This window comes from Phoenix dactylifera, chromosome 4, assembly GCF_051530095.1.
Source record: "Phoenix dactylifera cultivar Ajwa chromosome 4, Ajwa_hap1_PhDact_Kaust_v1.1, whole genome shotgun sequence".
Taxonomy (NCBI): Eukaryota; Viridiplantae; Streptophyta; class Magnoliopsida; order Arecales; family Arecaceae; genus Phoenix; species Phoenix dactylifera.
The window spans coordinates 39,504,004-39,521,405 of record NC_143193.1 but is presented as its reverse complement, the minus strand read 5'-3'; the positions used below and the strand labels follow the sequence as shown (position 1 = coordinate 39,521,405).

The following is a 17,402-nucleotide window of genomic DNA, read 5'->3' as shown; positions in this document are numbered from 1 at the left end:
CCTTAAAACCAGACCTTGTTTTACAAAACACCAAAAATTCTCTTTCCTTCGCACTCTCCTACCTCAAATTTTTCTAGAGCCTACTATAGAGTATGGGAGAGGGGAACAACAAGTTTTTATTTTTCTCTATAGGATTCGGACCGATCTACTACAAAGCTATTCCTAGATATTTATGAATGTAGGTCTAGCCCAGCCTGTAATCCTAAAATTTTACTGGTTGTATTGGCCCTATCCATGAATCAAATAGAATTTTCAGTCCAATTATCAAACAGGCCTTAAAACAGGTTTCATGGCGTGCTCTCTATATTTTTTCTTTTTTTTAAGACTAGGATAGGCTATTTCCCACCTACCATCCTATATTCATCCTACTTAAGCAAGAGCACAGAAGCAAGCGCACTTGGGGGTTGAAATGAGGGCTGATGTAGTTTGAAATCTAACCTGCCCTTGCCTAGAGTTGCAAGGGCTTATACCATCTGAAACCAATATTCCTTACCCTTTATTCCTAGTTTATTTTAATGTTTGTGTGGTTTTCCCTCCACCCACCTAAACTAATAACACTAGCCATATGGTGAGCATGCCCTTCAATGGAAATCAAAACATGGAATTTCCTACCTAGAGACCATTCTGGCTTTCTGTCAATATACCATACAGAATTCTAACTTAATCCAACATGGAATAATATAATCCAACATGGAATAATATAAATGATGATAGCTCTAAGGACAACCATAGAATCTTGCATGGTCACTGGCAGGGTATCTAATTCATTATTCATTATTTTGTCAATTGTGTCTGAAAACAGAATAGGAAAAGTATGTAGCCCAAACCAGACACCCAATGGTTCTGGACACCCTGGCATTTGACATGATGCCGCATGAGGCATGCAAGGGGGTCCATTTGTTCACTGACTTGCACCATATAAGTTTGAAATTTAATTTAGTATATTGACTACGAATCATATCACTGGCTCACTTCATCGGACTGATACAACAATTGTTGAAAATTTATATTAGTATATTGATAGGTGGTTGATATCATCGGATTTCATCCATCTCTCAGTCAATTCCTAGCTTTCGTGTTGGACCAGCGAGCAATCTCTAGCTTACCTAAATGAGTTTGGTAATTATCTTGCGCCGCCAAGCAATACTGGAGAAAGGAAAAGCTAGGATCATGGGGTTGGTGGTGGACTGGAAGTGGCGTTAGAGTGGGCTAACAGCGGAAGCCCACCAACTTCAAAGTTATCATAATCGGATCTGTTTATTATAATAAGATCCTGTCCAGTTTCTTATGTTACATTTCCAGTGGAATAAGACATTGACGCGGATGGTAGCCAGCCCGCCAATTTTGGCCGCCACGCTCGGTCCTTTCCGTGAATGCCTTTGGGAACTCGTAAACAAGGTGGTGTACACCTCAAAACGTAAAAAGCCAGGGAACAAAGTGGACATAGTGGGAGCTTTTGACGTGGCCTCTCCGTTGGTTTGTTTTCTGGCCTGGCTTTATTATATCAGCGAACCCTCACTGACAAGTTCGTGCTCCTATCACGCACCCCACCTTCTTATCTTTATCCGGATCGGACCATACCCGCACCTCCGGTAACCTGCACCGTCACCGTCCATGCCGTGGCTTCTCGTTCGAGCTCTAGGCGTGGGCCGTGGTGCCTCCGCGCCTGGAGTTACGATCACCGGGAGTGGTGAGAGGACAGCTGGGTTGCCTGATAAGTCCGTCCTCGTCCGGAGACCGTAAGGCTTCGCCTATCTTGCGGCTCTTTCTGGGAAGTTATTTAAGTTCACTCCGGTTTCTGACAATTTGTATGGTACACTATTCTAATTGAAAATAATAATAATAATAGTAATATTTATCTAAAATTATTCGATTATGCTAATTATTGTCTTCAATTGGCTGGTATAAACATAATTAACTCATGACTGCAATTTAATTTTTGATTTTTGCACCGGTTTATTAATGGCAACCCCGCTCTATTATATTAGAACTGATGGAACGCTAAAAATATAATAATGCTTTTGCATGAAGGATTGGCAATCCGATAGAAACTGGCATTCCAAGTCCGATGCATTACAACAGTAGGCAAATAGATAGGTGGACTGGAAGCTATGGGAAGACCATGTATACAATGGGCGATGAGTCTACAAGAAAGAAAGGTGATTTTATCTTCGCATCTACGGATCAATAAATATTTTAGGCTGGCCGGTTACACGTTTGAGAAAAGTGACGTGTCCATCCCGCTTATAAATGCACGTGACAGGCCGTCCATAACCTATGAGCCAAATCCTCTCCGCCACCTCTGTTTCTATTTCTGGCGGCGAAGCGGAAGGGAGAAAGTGCTGTTCGTGCAGGAAAGGAAAGAAAGGAGGAGGACGGAAGAGACGAGAACCGCCAGGAAAGCGCTGCGGCAGGAGTGGAGACAGAGGTATTCCAGCTCTCTTTTTGAGAGAAGGGAGAAGAAAGAAAGGATTATAAAACAAGGGAGTTAGGAGAGGAAGAGTGGAGAGGGTTTGAGAGAGAGGGAAAGGCAACGGAGGCCTGCTGTATGTCAGATCGTAGTGAGGGATACTACGGCGGATTCGGTGAGCTCGCGAACCCCTTGCAATGGCCACAACTGAGGAAAAAGCGACGCCCTGCTGCGCTACCGCCACCGCCGGCGGCGACGGAGGCCTCCGACGGGAGGCGACCGGCGTGGTCCGGGAATGGACCGCCGGCGAGAAGCAGTCCGTAGCAACGGCGTCCATGAGCTCTATGATCCGCCCGGTCGAGGAGATCCCGGAGCCATCCGCGAAGCCTTCTGCCAAGGGTAACCCTTCCCTTCGTGACCTCCCTCCTTATTTTGTTTCGTTTGATGAATCGTTGCATCTTTCCTGGATGCGTTTCTTGATCGGACTTTTTTTTTTTGTCATGGATGGTCGGTGGCGATGGGAGAATGTTGAGAAACAGGGTAGGAGAAAGGATGAGTTCTGAAGAAGTTGAGGAGGGAGTGATTGGAATGAGTTCTTTGATGCTCTGATCTTCATCACGGTGGATTTAGATTTCTTTGTTTCTTTATTTTTTAATAAAGACAAACGAGTAGTAGATGAAATCAGCGATAAGTTTAGAAAAAGACATGACGAGGATAGGCGTCTGTTTTGATAGTTGAAATGAATACAATAATTTGGAACGCGTTTGCTGGGAAATTCAAGGAACATAAAATAGTTTCAAATAATTACAAGATGAAAGAAGGTGTTTCATTTTGGATCTCATAATGATCTAATGACAAGAAAAATGAAGCAAAAGAGAAAATTAATAATGACAAGATCATTTATACAATTACAAAAGGAATGAAAACATAAGAATAATCAAAGGAATGATAAACCTATCCCATCGTGACCTGCCTCCTTAGTTTACTTGGATGATTTCTGAAGAAATTGAGGGAATGATTTCAATCAGTTCTTTGATGCCTATAACTTGGATGATTTCAATCAGTTCCTTAGATTTCTTTCTTTCTTCGTTTGTTTTTCTTTTCAACAAACAAAAAGTAGATGAAATCAGCGATAAGTTTAGAAAAAAGAAATGACAAGGATAGGCATCTGTCTTGATAGTTGAAATGAGTAAAATAATTTGGAATGCATTGTGGGAAATACAAGGAACATAAATTAGTTTAAGATAATTAAAAGGTGTAAGAAGGAATTGTTCATTTTGGATCTCATAATGAACAGCAACTGGTCTTTTGTCACTCTCCCTGTAGTCAAGACGTAGGGAGTATTATGACCAGCTTCACTGACGTCTGCTTTCGTCTCTCGTCCTTCGCCCGCTATGCTTCCTAGTAGGTATGATGCCCAGCAACAGGTGCACAAGCAGGACTAGCTTATTGGTCCACTGGTTGTAGCAACAGGAGCTGGAGCAGGTCTTGAAGAGCCTACTACTCGCTCTCGTATGTATATAGCTATCGTCATAGGCGTATATTTGCTGTAACTCCCCTCTGGTTAGCAAGCAACCGTAACCTTACCTTCGAAAGGGGTCAACGGGCACCTACTCTTCCTAACTTGACCTTCTCGAGCTGCCTGGCACAAGAGCAAGCGCTGTACTCTATCTGCACCCGTCCCTGCACTCGCCACAGAAAGAGCTACACAAGCAAATAACGACAAGATCTTGTTAGTAATTACAAAAAGGAAGAAAACATAGGAATATAATCATTAATCTGTGATTAGATATTAGTAAACATGTTGGGAAGTATTTCTATTAAGAATTGCTTCAGTCTATTACTCAAGTCAATTATATTCTCTTACAGATGCCTGATGATGGAGTTTTATCTTGATGTGCCCCAGCTTAATACTATTTGATTAATTAATTTCAACCATCTTAGGTGAATTTTTGTATGAATAACTTTGTAAGTTGAAATGGCATAAGGGTTTGAGATTTCTAAATAGTTCGCTAATTTAATTATGACATGTACCAATGCACAAACAATTACATAGTTTTTTATAATACAGTAGTTTGCCTTGTTGGAGTCCCATATTGTTGTCACTTGTCACTGTAGACAACTTTGATATTGCCAACCATATCACAGGTGTTGAGTAGTAGTTTTTCTGTATTTTTTATATACTAAAGGAGGTAGAAGCATTAAACTCCAGTGGTTCCTTTACTGTGAAACTCCTTTGGTGCATATTGTAAGTCATGCAATATTCTCTATAACATGGGATTTATCTCCTCTGGTGCATACTGCACAGTGATGTCATGCATGATATCTAAAACCAGTTCAGGAGTTCAGTACTTGCATTAGTACCCAAACAGCTCCGACTGTGCTTTGTATTCTCTTGCATGCATGTATAAATGTTGTGTTCATGATCAATATGATATGTTATTGTTAGAAAAATACACGCAGATAAGATTGTTATATATCCTATCCAACCAGTATTTGAAGAGTTTGCACGTCCTTCAATACCCCCCATGTGTTTCATCTTGATTACGTAAGCACAAATGCAGCTCACCTCTGGGCAGCTTAGCATGATTCAAGCTTTCCTTTTATGCATTGTCCATCAGACTCTGTTGTATGCTATTGCTTCACCCATATCATGTCTCCTCTTGGCTGAGAAAATTTCGCCCTGTCAAGCTAATATGTTTATAAAAATAGTGCCAGCAAGGCTGTGAACATGGTCATGAGCTCCAATGTCACTTGAGGCTCCTTATGTATAAAATATAATTTCCTTTTTGGCATTATTCTTTCTCGTAAATCCATAATCAGTTATCTAATCATTAAAACAATATTATGAAATAAACCAAACTTGTTGCCTGATGGTATGCTTTAGTTTCTTAATTTGCTTACAGCCCCATCCTGTAGAGTAGCTAGTGTCCAAAACATCTTGAGAGCATATCCTCTATCTATGTCAATATAGTGTGATCCTCCACTGCACATGGCCCTGGTGTTAGACTTCCTTGTACTACACATCTTCATTAAATATTTGCAGTGGTAGCTCATTAAGTGAAGTTGAACTAGTTCTTTTATATTGCCACCTTCTGCATGCACTGCCTCTGTTTAAGGTTTCAACTATTCTACATTACTTTCATGTCACACTGGTTGATGTTTCTTTCCCCAATACATGCCTTGGATACATGTGTGCTCTTTCCATGCTTGAAGAAACTGTGAAGATAGTGTTGTTTTCTTCTCATGAGGAGCATATGAAGCAACAATATGCTTAGAAACTACCATAACTAGCTATATATGTCAGTAGTGCTGTCCAACTACTTCATTTTGCATAACCTGTTGGAGCCTGTGCAATACCAATTTGTGATACATTTTCTATTATGTTATCACTTGTGTATCCAAATTGAAGAACTCTTAATGAATTCTGTTCTGAGTCATCTGTATACCAGTGTCTGCTAAATCAGAGGCAGAACTATCTAGAGTAGTCTATTTTGCAGGAAGCAATTCACTAACATCCTACATCCTAGTCCATTTATACCTAAACTATCAGCCATGATGCACCATATATGTGTAGCTTATTTGAAATTTGCTGACTATAAACTGGACTTTCTCTTGCCTAATGAGAGACTGTCTTAAGAAAAATGTTGGTTATCATTGTGATATGTGTGGACTATCTAATTTCATCAAGCTTTGGCTTGAAATTTAGGATAGTTAATTTAGTTAAGTCCGACATGCTTTCTGCATCATAGAAGCCTGATCTAGTGTCTCTAACATTAAGATGGTGAACCATGCGGTATTGGCTAGAAGCAACAGCTTACTATGCAAGAATTTTAGATTCATTGTCTTGTTCTGTTTTGCTGCTAGTGCAAGACTTGTTTCTTTCTGTTCTCATCTTGTAGGGTGCTGGATTTTTCTATTTGCTACACCTATTAGTTGCGTAGGTTGACTGATAATGATGAGCCATCCATGACCCTTATGTTTGAAATTTCCTGTGGTTACAAGGTTGCCTGAGATTTTTCTCTGGGCATCAGTTTATCTTCTCCCCATCACAGTTGCCCCCAAATGATTATGCTGGCAGATCCTCATGGTAATTTCCCCTGCCATCAAGCTGATTGATTCTGTAGTTTTCTTTTTCATCATCTTCTGCGTTGCTCTAATTTGCAATTCATAATGTAATATACCCTCCAATTCATGGGGAAGGAGAGATAGAGGCCAATATTTGTTGGATGGTTAATGATGCTTTTTTATTCTAATCCAACCATAAATTATGGTTAGATAACTTGGGAGAAGGAATTACTATTTTGTCAAGGGAGTGCTTTGCTGTCATTTGTTGGATACAACACTGAATCCTTTTTCTCCATTGTATAGCATTGTATTAGTTCCCACTGCAGCACAGGAAGACCAGTCTGTGGAAGCATCAAAAAACCAACAACAATCAGTCAGTGCCCCAGGGCCCGAGAGATATGGAGGAGGTCACCAGTCCCACTACCCGATTCGGTGGTATCGACACAAGACCTGACTCATTTGCTGAGAGACTCCATGAGGAGTCCTAGATCTGCTGAGGCAGGGATTCTTATGGCATACTTGTCCTACTACATTTGGTTGGATAGGAACACCGGCCTGTTTGAGGGGAGGAGGTCGTCTCCAAGGATGGTGGTGGATAGAGCGACGCTATATGCGGGGAAGGTCACCGCGGCTGCCACTGTGTTTTCTTCTGGAATGGCCAGGGACACATGGGGTACTTTTTACGCTGTCAGCGCTTCGGTTTGCCCTTGTTTCTTGGGTACTTTCACCTCTTGGTCATCTTAAAGTAAACTTCGACGGTAGTAGGTTAGTAGATGGTGTGACTGGAGGCATTGGATTTGTGATTAGGGACCATCTTGGTAGGCTGATAGCGGCGGGAGGGCGGCGCACGCCAGGTCTTACGGTAATCGGGGTAGAGCTGCGGGCAGCCTGAGAAGGTATATCCTATGCGAGGCGGGTATTTGGTGCTGAGCGGGTGTACCTTGAGGGAACTCATCTATGGTGATTGATTGGATCCGTGGAGCGAATAGATATGGTGATGGTCATCTCCTTATCCGAGAGACTCGCAGGCTAGTTCAGATGATGGGCGTTTTTCAGGTAGCATATGTGTTCAGGGAGGCAAACAGGGCAGCAGATTGGGTCGCCTCCTTTGTCGCCCGACACTCCGGAGATTTTCTTTGGATGTTCGCATCGGACGTTCCTCTTCCTTTGTATTCCTTACTTTCTCGTGATCTGGCAGGGTGTACTTATGTCCGAGTTTTATAAAATGAGTAGCCGTTTTCACCCCCCAAAAAAAAAAACAACAAACTTCAAAGGCTTGAAAATAGGCTCATTGTCTTAAACCTACAGAAGGCTTGTGTGGCTTGGTTATTTGGTTCTCAAATTGGATATCAATACATACTAGAAAGACAAGTTAAATCTATAATTAGATCTCATCTTGCAAACATTTCAGGAATTCTTCATATTAATAAGCCACATCCCACGTTCCTTTTTGTCCTTGAGTGCCATCAATATCTTAACATATATAGATTCAGACAAACTGAGAAATGAATTGATTTCTATGCAGTTTTTCTCATCTGAAATGGTTATCTCAACTTTATGCATCATAGTAAAGTCAGATACCGCCACTTTCCCTATGCCTCTTTTTTCTGGCTTTTTAATAATTTCTGTAGATTATCTTCTTTTTTTTCCTGGAGTAAATTACTGTCACCACCTATAACAATGCCTTCATTTAGTGTCAGGTCATTGTTTGTGGAATTTGTTGAATGCTCGATTTCATGTTTAGTTCTTTTGGATATGTTTCTTTTATAATACTTATGGTTTTCTAGCCTCTTCCTGCCTTTCGCCTGCCGTTCACCAATAAATAACTTTTGTAACACTGAGAGACCATCCATGTATTGCTTATCATATTATCTTCATCTTTATTCAAACTATAAGCCTGTTGTTAATTAGGTTTGACTTTTGAGATCCCACTGACTAGTGATTTGCTATTAGATTGTATCCTTCGAGACATGCTAATTTCTTTGAAGAGCTAAAAGAATGTTTCTTCTTACTTCAATGCCATGTCCTGTTTTGACCAACATGTTACATTAGATGGATGTTGTTTGATTTTCCTAGTTATCTCTGTATCAGGTGATATCTTTGTTCTTTGCTCTCTGTGATACTTGTTCATCTTCTAAAAAAATAACAAATTTTCCAGAAGTGAATGAAACAGATGACAATTTTCTATGACTTTACTGTGAGTTCTCTATGTGCTGCCATGTACTTTTTCACTTAGTCTATTATGTAGGTTGTGACATTTATTAATGGAAAATCTTGCTTCCATGCTTTCTCAATACCTTCTGGGCAAAGTTTCTTCTACTTTGTCACGAGTTAAACAAGAAGGTTCGTGGCCTACATGATGTTGCAGTAACTATATATCTTTTAATTTTTCATCGATGTTTCATGTATGTTATGCGTGTGCTTTGTAAGCTCTATATGATCTATTGGCATTTCATTATTGTCAAGGTGCTTTTCTTTTGTGCTTTGAACATTTTCTGTTGGAGGGTGGTTAGCATAGTTGGATTTGTAGGGTCTTTTCCTTTAATTATCTTTTTGTTTGAACTTTGAACATATATTGTCAGTCAATGCCTGGTTGATGAGCGCAACAGGGGCAAATGCTTTTGTAGCTCGTGGCAAGTCACCCTTAGGGGCCTCCTCTAGCAACCCTGCACTCTATCTTTTGTTTGGTTGGGCGGTGACTATCTAAGATGAATTATCTCTCCTATTCTCTTTATTTGCTGATGTTGAATAGCCATTGTCTTTACATTTCTTTTACTTGCTGTTGTTGATCAAATGAATATTTTTACTTGATTTGAAAATTATTATGGTTATTTCTTAGATTGTTTATATTGATGTTTGGTTGGCAAATGCAGGGCTTCCAATGATGATGAGAGCCCAGACAAAGCATCCTTTAGACCCATTATCTGCTGCTGAAATCTCTGTGGCAGTAGCAACTGTTAGGGCTGCTGGAGCAACTCCTGAGGTTGGGCATCACTTAAATCCTCTCTGTTGGTCCATAAATATTTTCCTATGATTTATATAGCTAGGAATATTGTCAGGAAATAATGATTGAAATGCACACCATTCTAGGTGAGAGATAGTATGCGGTTTGTTGAAGTGGTTCTTCTGGAACCAGAGAAACATGTGGTGGCATTAGCTGATGCCTACTTTTTCCCCCCTTTCCAACCATCGCTACTCCCTAGAACGAAGGGCGGTCCCGTCATTCCAAGTAAGCTTCCTCCTAGGAGGGCCAGGCTCGTTGTCTATAACAAGCAATCAAATGAGACAAGCATCTGGATTGTTGAACTATCAGAAGTACATGCAGCAACCCGGGGTGGTCATCACAGGGGAAAGGTCATCTCATCAGAAGTTGTTCCTGATGTCCAACCTCCTATGGTATGTATCTACATAAAGCTTGTTGAATGGCTACATGGCCCAGCTTCTAAAAGTTAAGAACTCTAATACACTACCTATTCTGCCTTCAGTCATGCTTTCACGTTCAGTCTTCACAAGTTTACTGCCATTACTAAAAAACAGTATCATAATTATTTGGTGTTCACTTCAAATTCAATATGTATTAGATCATTTTAGGACTACATCAACTTTATGATATATTAGTCTATGGATCCAAATTCCAAATAATCTGCATTTTGGGGAAAAATGATGTTAAAGATGCTTGCAATGAGTTTCACATAAGAAAGTCTGGAGAAGCTATTGCAGTCGCTGAGAAAGTTGAGTAAAGAAAACTGGACTCTCTTATGTACGATTTCCTCAGTGGGAAGAAAACTGAATAGCAATGTGAAAAGTCTGTACTAGTTTTTGTTGTATCTTGAATATAAAGGGGAAGAATCAGAGTATATTAAAGCCAATCACTCAACAAGTGGTTAACCATTAAATGTAAGGTTATCCAGTTATGAGCATCCTGTTTTGTGTGGTTATAGACCACATTTTTTTTATTATATATAATTAGTGATAGCAAAATGAGTTCTTTTTTCCTCTCATGGTGTATCTTTCTGTAAAAAGAGGAGATTAATTCATCACACACTTCACCAGTCCAGTGGAATTGAACATGGCAATAGCTTGCTTTGCATAAAGCATCTCAATTTAATATTTTATATCTCTTCAATGGGATATGCTAATTCAATGATTTCTTGTGCATTCAACACTCATAACTTGGTCTTAAGTTAGACCATTTAATAGATGTTCTTAAATGATGATTGTGGTTTCCCGATGAGAGACGAGTTTAATAAGTAGTACAATTTTTTTTCAGAAAGGAAAAAAAAAATGAGATAATTGATTTTGACCATTCAGAACTGCATGTACATTTGATATGTTTTGGTAGAAGAATTGCATAGACACCATTCTCCCATTCAATTGGATCTATTGATCAATCACATTGATTCAAGATCTTGTAGGAAGAAACGAGGAGGTGAGATGAGCTGGTTGATTCTGAGAAAAGAAACCTCCTTGTTTATGTCTATTATTAATATATATTCTTATCCTTAGATATCCTTTATATGCTATTTATAGCTAAAGTAATTGTTACCAGTGAAAAGTACTTCTATCCCTTCTGCAGACACACATATGGTTGTAAACTTTTCATCGAAAGTGCACTTGCTTGCTAAATCTATCCATTGTTCTAAATATAGTTTAGAGTTTAGACTTTTCTTTTCTATTGCTTTATTTGGAAATCTCGGACTATGCGAAAGTGAATGATTGTCTTGACCAAGGTTTTAAATATCGGTGGGACTTTGGGGCATCTCACTTTCCTGATTGTCAGGATGGGACACCGCCTCGAGTGATGGTGGTAATCTTGAATTATGTGAAAGTAAATGATTGTCTTGACCAAAGTTTTAAATACCCCGGGGGGGGGGGGGACTTCGGGGCATCCCACTATCCCAAGTGTTAGGATAGGACATTGCCTTGAGTGTTGGAATGGGCCGAGTCAGGAAACGGACCAAGACGGGCAAGACATCCACCGTCTCAAGTTTGAGTATGGAGGGCATCCAGTTCCATGGAAAAACTAGGATGGCCTCACCCAACAATATTTAAAACCTTGATCTTGACATGTCTAAGGTAGTACAAGATCTTATGCTATTTTGTATTGGTTCCAATTAGCATACTTTGCATGCTGACCTGGAAATTTTATATATCTTCATCAACCATCTTGTACCTTTTTTTGGTATTCTCTTCATGGCCATTATTGGGTATAATGATTTGATATATACTCTTCAAAAAGTGCCTATTTGCTTTCCTTCCCTTTCAAAAAGTCTGATCAGCAAGTGTAGCCATTCAAAAGTATGAGAGTTGCATATATGCTTCAAAAATCTGAAATTTTCATTCACACCTCTACAAATATGAAAAACTTGTACATTGTTGGAAGTAGATTACATTCTCTGAACAAAGTAATGTTACTGTATTCTGTTACTCTTTTATTCCTTGAGGGTTTTTGCATGGTACATCTACTGGCCCGAATCGGGCGGTACAAGGCATACTGTACCGGTTCGGTACCGATACCTGGTACGGGTAGCGTACTGACCCTTGGGACGCAAAAAAAATTTCGTACCATACCGTACCGATACTGTGCTAGTGTGGCACCGCTACGAGGTCCAGTACCGAGGTGGCGAACCTTATTTCGGAAGGTTCTTAATTCTTTATTAGCTCTTGGAAAATGTAATATGTTGGCATAAAGCTTTAATTATGTGACAGGAACTTCTTAAAAATTCTATAAACCATGGTGGCAATTGATACTCTGGTATTGGAAGTAGCATAATACTAGAAGCTTAGAAGCATGCATCTATGTTCTCAAATATTGATGCTAATGATCACAATTGCTTTTGTATTGATCATTTTGAACCACAAGTGTTACTTTTCAATTTCAGGATGCTGTGGAATATGCAGAATGTGAAGCTGTTGTGAAAGGCTACCCTCCATTCATAGAGGCCATGAAAAAGAGAGGCATAGAGGATATGGATCTTGTGATGGTAGATGCCTGGTAAGTGAAATTTCATATATTTGTTTTTTTAAGCCATTTCTGTCAAGAAATGTCTTCTAGCATGATTGTTATTTATTCATTTATTATTTCTCTAGCAAGACCCACACATTTTTTTCCCAGGTGTGCTGGCTATCACAGTGAAGCTGATGCTCCTAGCCGCAGACTTGCCAAGCCACTAATTTTTTGTAGAACTGAGAGTGATTGCCCCATGGAGAATGGTTATGCACGTCCTGTGGAAGGCATTCATATTCTTGTTGATATTCAGAATAATGTGGTAATCGAGTTTGAAGATAGAAAACTGGTTCCTCTACCTCCAGCAGATCCATTAAGAAACTATACTCCTGGAGAAACACGAGGAGGTGCTGACCGTAGTGATGTGAAACCTTTGCATATTCTTCAGCCTGAAGGCCCAAGTTTTCGAGTTAATGGTTACTTTGTAGAATGGCAGAAGGTATTTTTCTTCTGTTATTCCTTTCTCTACATATGGATACTTAGGTTCTATTTGGTTGCTAAGAAAGGTAAAGACCAGAAGGCTTGTTAGGGAAGAATCTTCTTTTCCACTATTTGGTACTAAAAAGAAAATTCAAAAAGAGAACATCAAGGCGAAATATGGGTCCAAATTTTCTCCAACAAGCCTAAGATTTTTCTTTTACACAAGGTGGTAATTTTGAGAGAGAATAACAGGTGGACAAGAGGCTCAAGATAACTTAATCATATCCTAACTACTTCCGCAACAATTTTCTCTGCAATCCTCTTACTTAATCAAATATGAGAAAATACTCGATTTTCTTTTCTTTTCTTTCTCCCACTGATTTATCTTCCTTTTCTTTCGTTTTCTTGGCTACCAAAGGGAGCCATATTTCCTACAGAAGATACACTAATTTGCAAATTTTTACGTTCTTGCTGTTGAGCAGTGGAATTTTCGAATTGGTTTCACTCCAAGGGAGGGTTTGGTAATCTACTCTGTTGCATATATTGATGGTAGTCGTGGTCGGAGACCTGTAGCTCATAGGTTGAGTTTTGTTGAGATGGTAGTTCCTTATGGAGATCCAAATGAACCACATTACCGTAAGAATGCATTTGATGCTGGAGAAGATGGCCTTGGAAAAAATGCACACTCTCTTAAGAAGGTCTACATATTCTATGCATACAACACTGTTCTTATATTTTCCATTTGGTTCATTATTTGTTCTTTCTTCTCTTTTAAATTTTATATGTACTTAAGTGTTTGGATAACATTTATGATCCAGGGCTGTGACTGTTTGGGCTACATTAAGTACTTTGATGCCCATTTTACGAATTACACTGGTGGTGTAGAGACTATTGAAAATTGTGTTTGCTTGCATGAAGAGGACCATGGAATCTTATGGAAGCATCAAGATTGGAGAACAGGCCTAGCAGAAGTAAGGCGATCAAGAAGGCTTACTGTATCATTTATATGTACAGTAGCTAATTACGAGTATGCCTTTTTCTGGCATTTCTATCAGGTAAGAGCATGAAAAATTTCATTCCGTGGTTCTGATATTCATTACTTGTAAGACTATTTTTTTTCATGTTCCAAGGTTGTTCTTTAGCTATTATTTCTCATGTTGCAGTGTGAAAGATATATTCATGTCTTACTCCAGGTTCCTAGGCTTAAAGTAGATAAAGTGCATTACCATGATGTGAGTATCCTCATACAGAATATGGGAATGAAATTGAATCAATATTCAAAGGGGCTGCTGGAAACATGGAGCATAAAGTTTGATGATCTATAAAATGTGTCATCTTTGAAGGTTTTATCCTTTGGCTAAGAGGACATTGATAAGTAGGTATTGCAAAAGACTTTTAGACCTATAAGCTAGTGAAAATTCACAGGACATTGCCATGATTCCTCCAAATCATGAAACATGTAGCTACATGCAACAATGCAGGCTTGTTTGTGATCGGTAGGAACTAGGCAGATCAGAATGAGGGAACATACATGATGAGTACGTATACACAAATTAACCTCTCAAACCTTGCTTTGGTAGAACAAAAATTGTAGTTTGCTGGGGCAACTGAGAAGTTGTGTTCCTCTTATCTCCTATTTTTGTATTATGCAAGGCCTGAGTACATATAGTGGACTTCTTGGGTGCTTTACTCCAGGAATGATTTGGTTTATTTAAACATGGAACGTAAGTCCGGTTCGCTCCTAAAATTCAAGTGACTGGTTTTGATGGTTTGGTAAATCAGAAAATTATCTGTTAATATAAATTATATTTCCTATCTTTCCATGATTTTATATTAATAATCTATATCTTGTTGCAAGAAGACTTTAACATCTATGCAACTGTTAAGACTGTATATCACGATCAACATATATCAACTGTTGCATCACTTATGAGATTTCTGGCTCCCCTTCTCTTCATCTCTCCGCAAACTATGATATTATATACAAAGTTAGGTGATTATTGATTCAAGAAAGTCAGTTAAAAGCTCTTTGTTGCCTTGGTAGTTTTACATGGAAGGATATTTGAGATGCTTGCTCTAATTCCATAAAAACAATATAATGAAAATGAAAGGATGAGGCATATTTCAAAAAAAGAAATAAAGGACATGGCTGGGGATCCAATGACTTAGCAAGTAAACTTGCAATTACTTCGGGTTTGTGGTCAGATGAAGTATCAACTCAGGAAGATTCACAAGGTTTTTGGAGTTTTGGTTCAAGTCACTAATTAAAGCAATCTGTTATGTGGATATGCACTCTGAATAGAAATTTTGAAACAGATACAAACTTACCATTGTTGTGAGTATTGGCATTCTCAACGACGTCTGGTTTTTTTCTTAAGATCTGAAAACTTGTGATTGTCATGCCATATACTCAGATCAAGCCTGATTTTACACAGGCATTCGTGGATATGTTTGCCAATGATTTTGTTGTTTTTTCCCTCTTTTAAAGCTATGTGCAAATCAGTCCATGTTTTGACTTATGCTAGTTACTAGCTGTCAGTAATTGGATGATACTTGCTGTGTATGACAAGAAATTTGTCTTTGGTGGCAGGATGGTAAAATTGAAGCAGAAGTGAAACTAACTGGAATTCTCAGTTTAGGTGCATTGCTGCCCGGTGAATCAAGAAAATATGGTACAACCATTGCTCCTGGTTTATATGCACCTGTTCATCAACATTTCTTTGTTGCACGTATGGACATGGCTGTTGATTGTAAGCCTAGTGAAGCCTTCAATCAGGTTTGTCAAAGTTATATATATATATATATATATATATATATATATATATATATATATATATATATATATATATATATATATATATATATATATATATTAAATATTCATTGTCTCACATGTTATACTTTATGTTTTTGCTGCTTTCTAATTCTACCTTTTCTTTTCTTTCCCCATTTTTTAGGTTTTCTTTCTTTTGATGTAACTTTGTTTTGTGAGGTCATTAGATAGCCAGTTGAGCCAAATCTAGGTTCCTTAAGATAATGACTTATCCAATAAAAAATCATTAAAACTTTTCTTAAAGGAAAATGTTTATCCTTCATGAACTCCGATCTATTGAGAAAAAGGATATAAAACTAACCGCTTTCATAGAACAAATTGAATCACTTGATTCTGATGGTTCTTGGCAGTGTGATCCTAATCTGAAACACACTCTAGTCTCTACGCCACATCTTATTAACAATGTGAATTATTGTATCAGCTTGAACTGGTTATTTTCTACTTAAAATCTAACCAGCTGATTTGTATTTCTGTTATTTTTTATTGAAATCAATTGGCAGCATGTTCTCATAAAAAAAGGTGTGCTTTTTATGGTTAAGAAAATTCTTCTAGATTAACATGTGACTAATTTGATGCCCGGAGTGCAAGGATTATCAGACCAATTTATGAATCAACTTTATAACCAATAGATAAGATTAATATAACATAAATTTATCGTTTATTGCACCATCAATTCTAAGTCAAGATTCAGACTGAACCAGTACTTGGAATCACATGTCCTGGACCAAACTGTTATGGTGGCTGGGTCATGGATTTCTGTTTTGACTCAGGGTCAACCACAGTTGAATTGAATACACCTTTTCTTCAATCAGATGTCCTTTCCTGATCTCATCTTTGTGTCTCTTATTATGAGAAGGGTCATCCGAGCATATATAAATAGATACTATTTTTACATGTGAATCCGTATATTTAGGATTTTTCATGTCCTTGCTTCCTTTCCATTTCAAACTAGGAGAAAAGAGGAAAAGGGGGAGGAAAGAGAGGAATTTAGTTGCGAGATGATCTTCTCTCCCCTCCTTCCCTCTTCTTTTTTGGTCAAGCCTTTGGCTTATGATTCTCTTTTGGTTCAACTCCTGTTCCCTTAATCCTCTTCTTTCTTATTCTTCTCTAATTTGGCTCTTCCGCCATGATGCTATGGTAGTGGCCTGAGCCTTTCCCATGATGAAGCAATAGTTATTCGGTCCCTCTCCCATGTTGAGGCCCCACCGTCTATGACCAGTCCTTGACGCCATGGCTCCTCTCCCATCACAAGATGTTGTCACCATTACTCCTCTCCTCAGATGTTGTAGTATCTCCAAAGGCAAGGTTGAAGCATGCATGTCTAGTGTGTCTGGAAGGGGGTTGATGAGAATTGGGATTGGAAGATAGGCATTAAAGAATCTTTTGTTTCCTTTTTCTTCTTTCTTTCTTGATTGGAGCAATTGACCTATGCAAATTTTGTCTGTCTGACCTGGATGACTTGATAGGTTCAGCAGCTAGAGTTGGTGATCTGTATGGCTTTTATGTAATTATGAGTTTGGGTGTGACACAGCTTGCTAAAGGTTGTAAGTGGCAAGTCAGATGCATCAACCTAGTCGACTCATCTAGGTCACATCACATGGAACTAAACTTCCGACCTTCTTCTGTTATGCTATTATGTTCTATTGATTAACACAAAGTTCTTT

General features: G+C 38.7%; 1 protein-coding gene and 1 long non-coding RNA gene across 3 annotated transcripts in view; both read left to right on the top strand.

Moving 5' to 3' along the window:
• Positions 1-2,082: 2,082 nt before the first annotated feature.
• The window catches only part of LOC103702015 (Copper amine oxidase family protein), a 48,785-nt gene continuing 33,465 nt past the window's right edge, over positions 2,083-17,402 (top strand). Inside the window, exons 1-9 of one of the 2 annotated variants that reach the window (XM_088719837.2) lie at positions 2,083-2,159; positions 2,264-2,809; positions 9,352-9,461; positions 9,569-9,874; positions 12,361-12,473; positions 12,594-12,924; positions 13,388-13,603; positions 13,724-13,960; positions 15,496-15,681. In XM_088719837.2, the coding sequence (XP_088575963.1) occupies positions 2,608-2,809; positions 9,352-9,461; positions 9,569-9,874; positions 12,361-12,473; positions 12,594-12,924; positions 13,388-13,603; positions 13,724-13,960; positions 15,496-15,681 (1,701 nt within the window). In that variant the 5' untranslated portion in view covers positions 2,083-2,159; positions 2,264-2,607. Of the gene's footprint in view, positions 2,160-2,258; positions 2,810-9,351; positions 9,462-9,568; positions 9,875-12,360; positions 12,474-12,593; positions 12,925-13,387; positions 13,604-13,723; positions 13,961-15,495; positions 15,682-17,402 lie in introns of those variants that run through there. The other variant, XM_039119411.3, reaches the window with a different exon arrangement.
• LOC113462404 (uncharacterized) lies at positions 2,816-7,744 on the top strand. The gene is made up of 2 exons (XR_015977127.2): positions 2,816-6,500; positions 6,782-7,744. It is a non-coding gene; the product is annotated as an uncharacterized LOC113462404 (long non-coding RNA).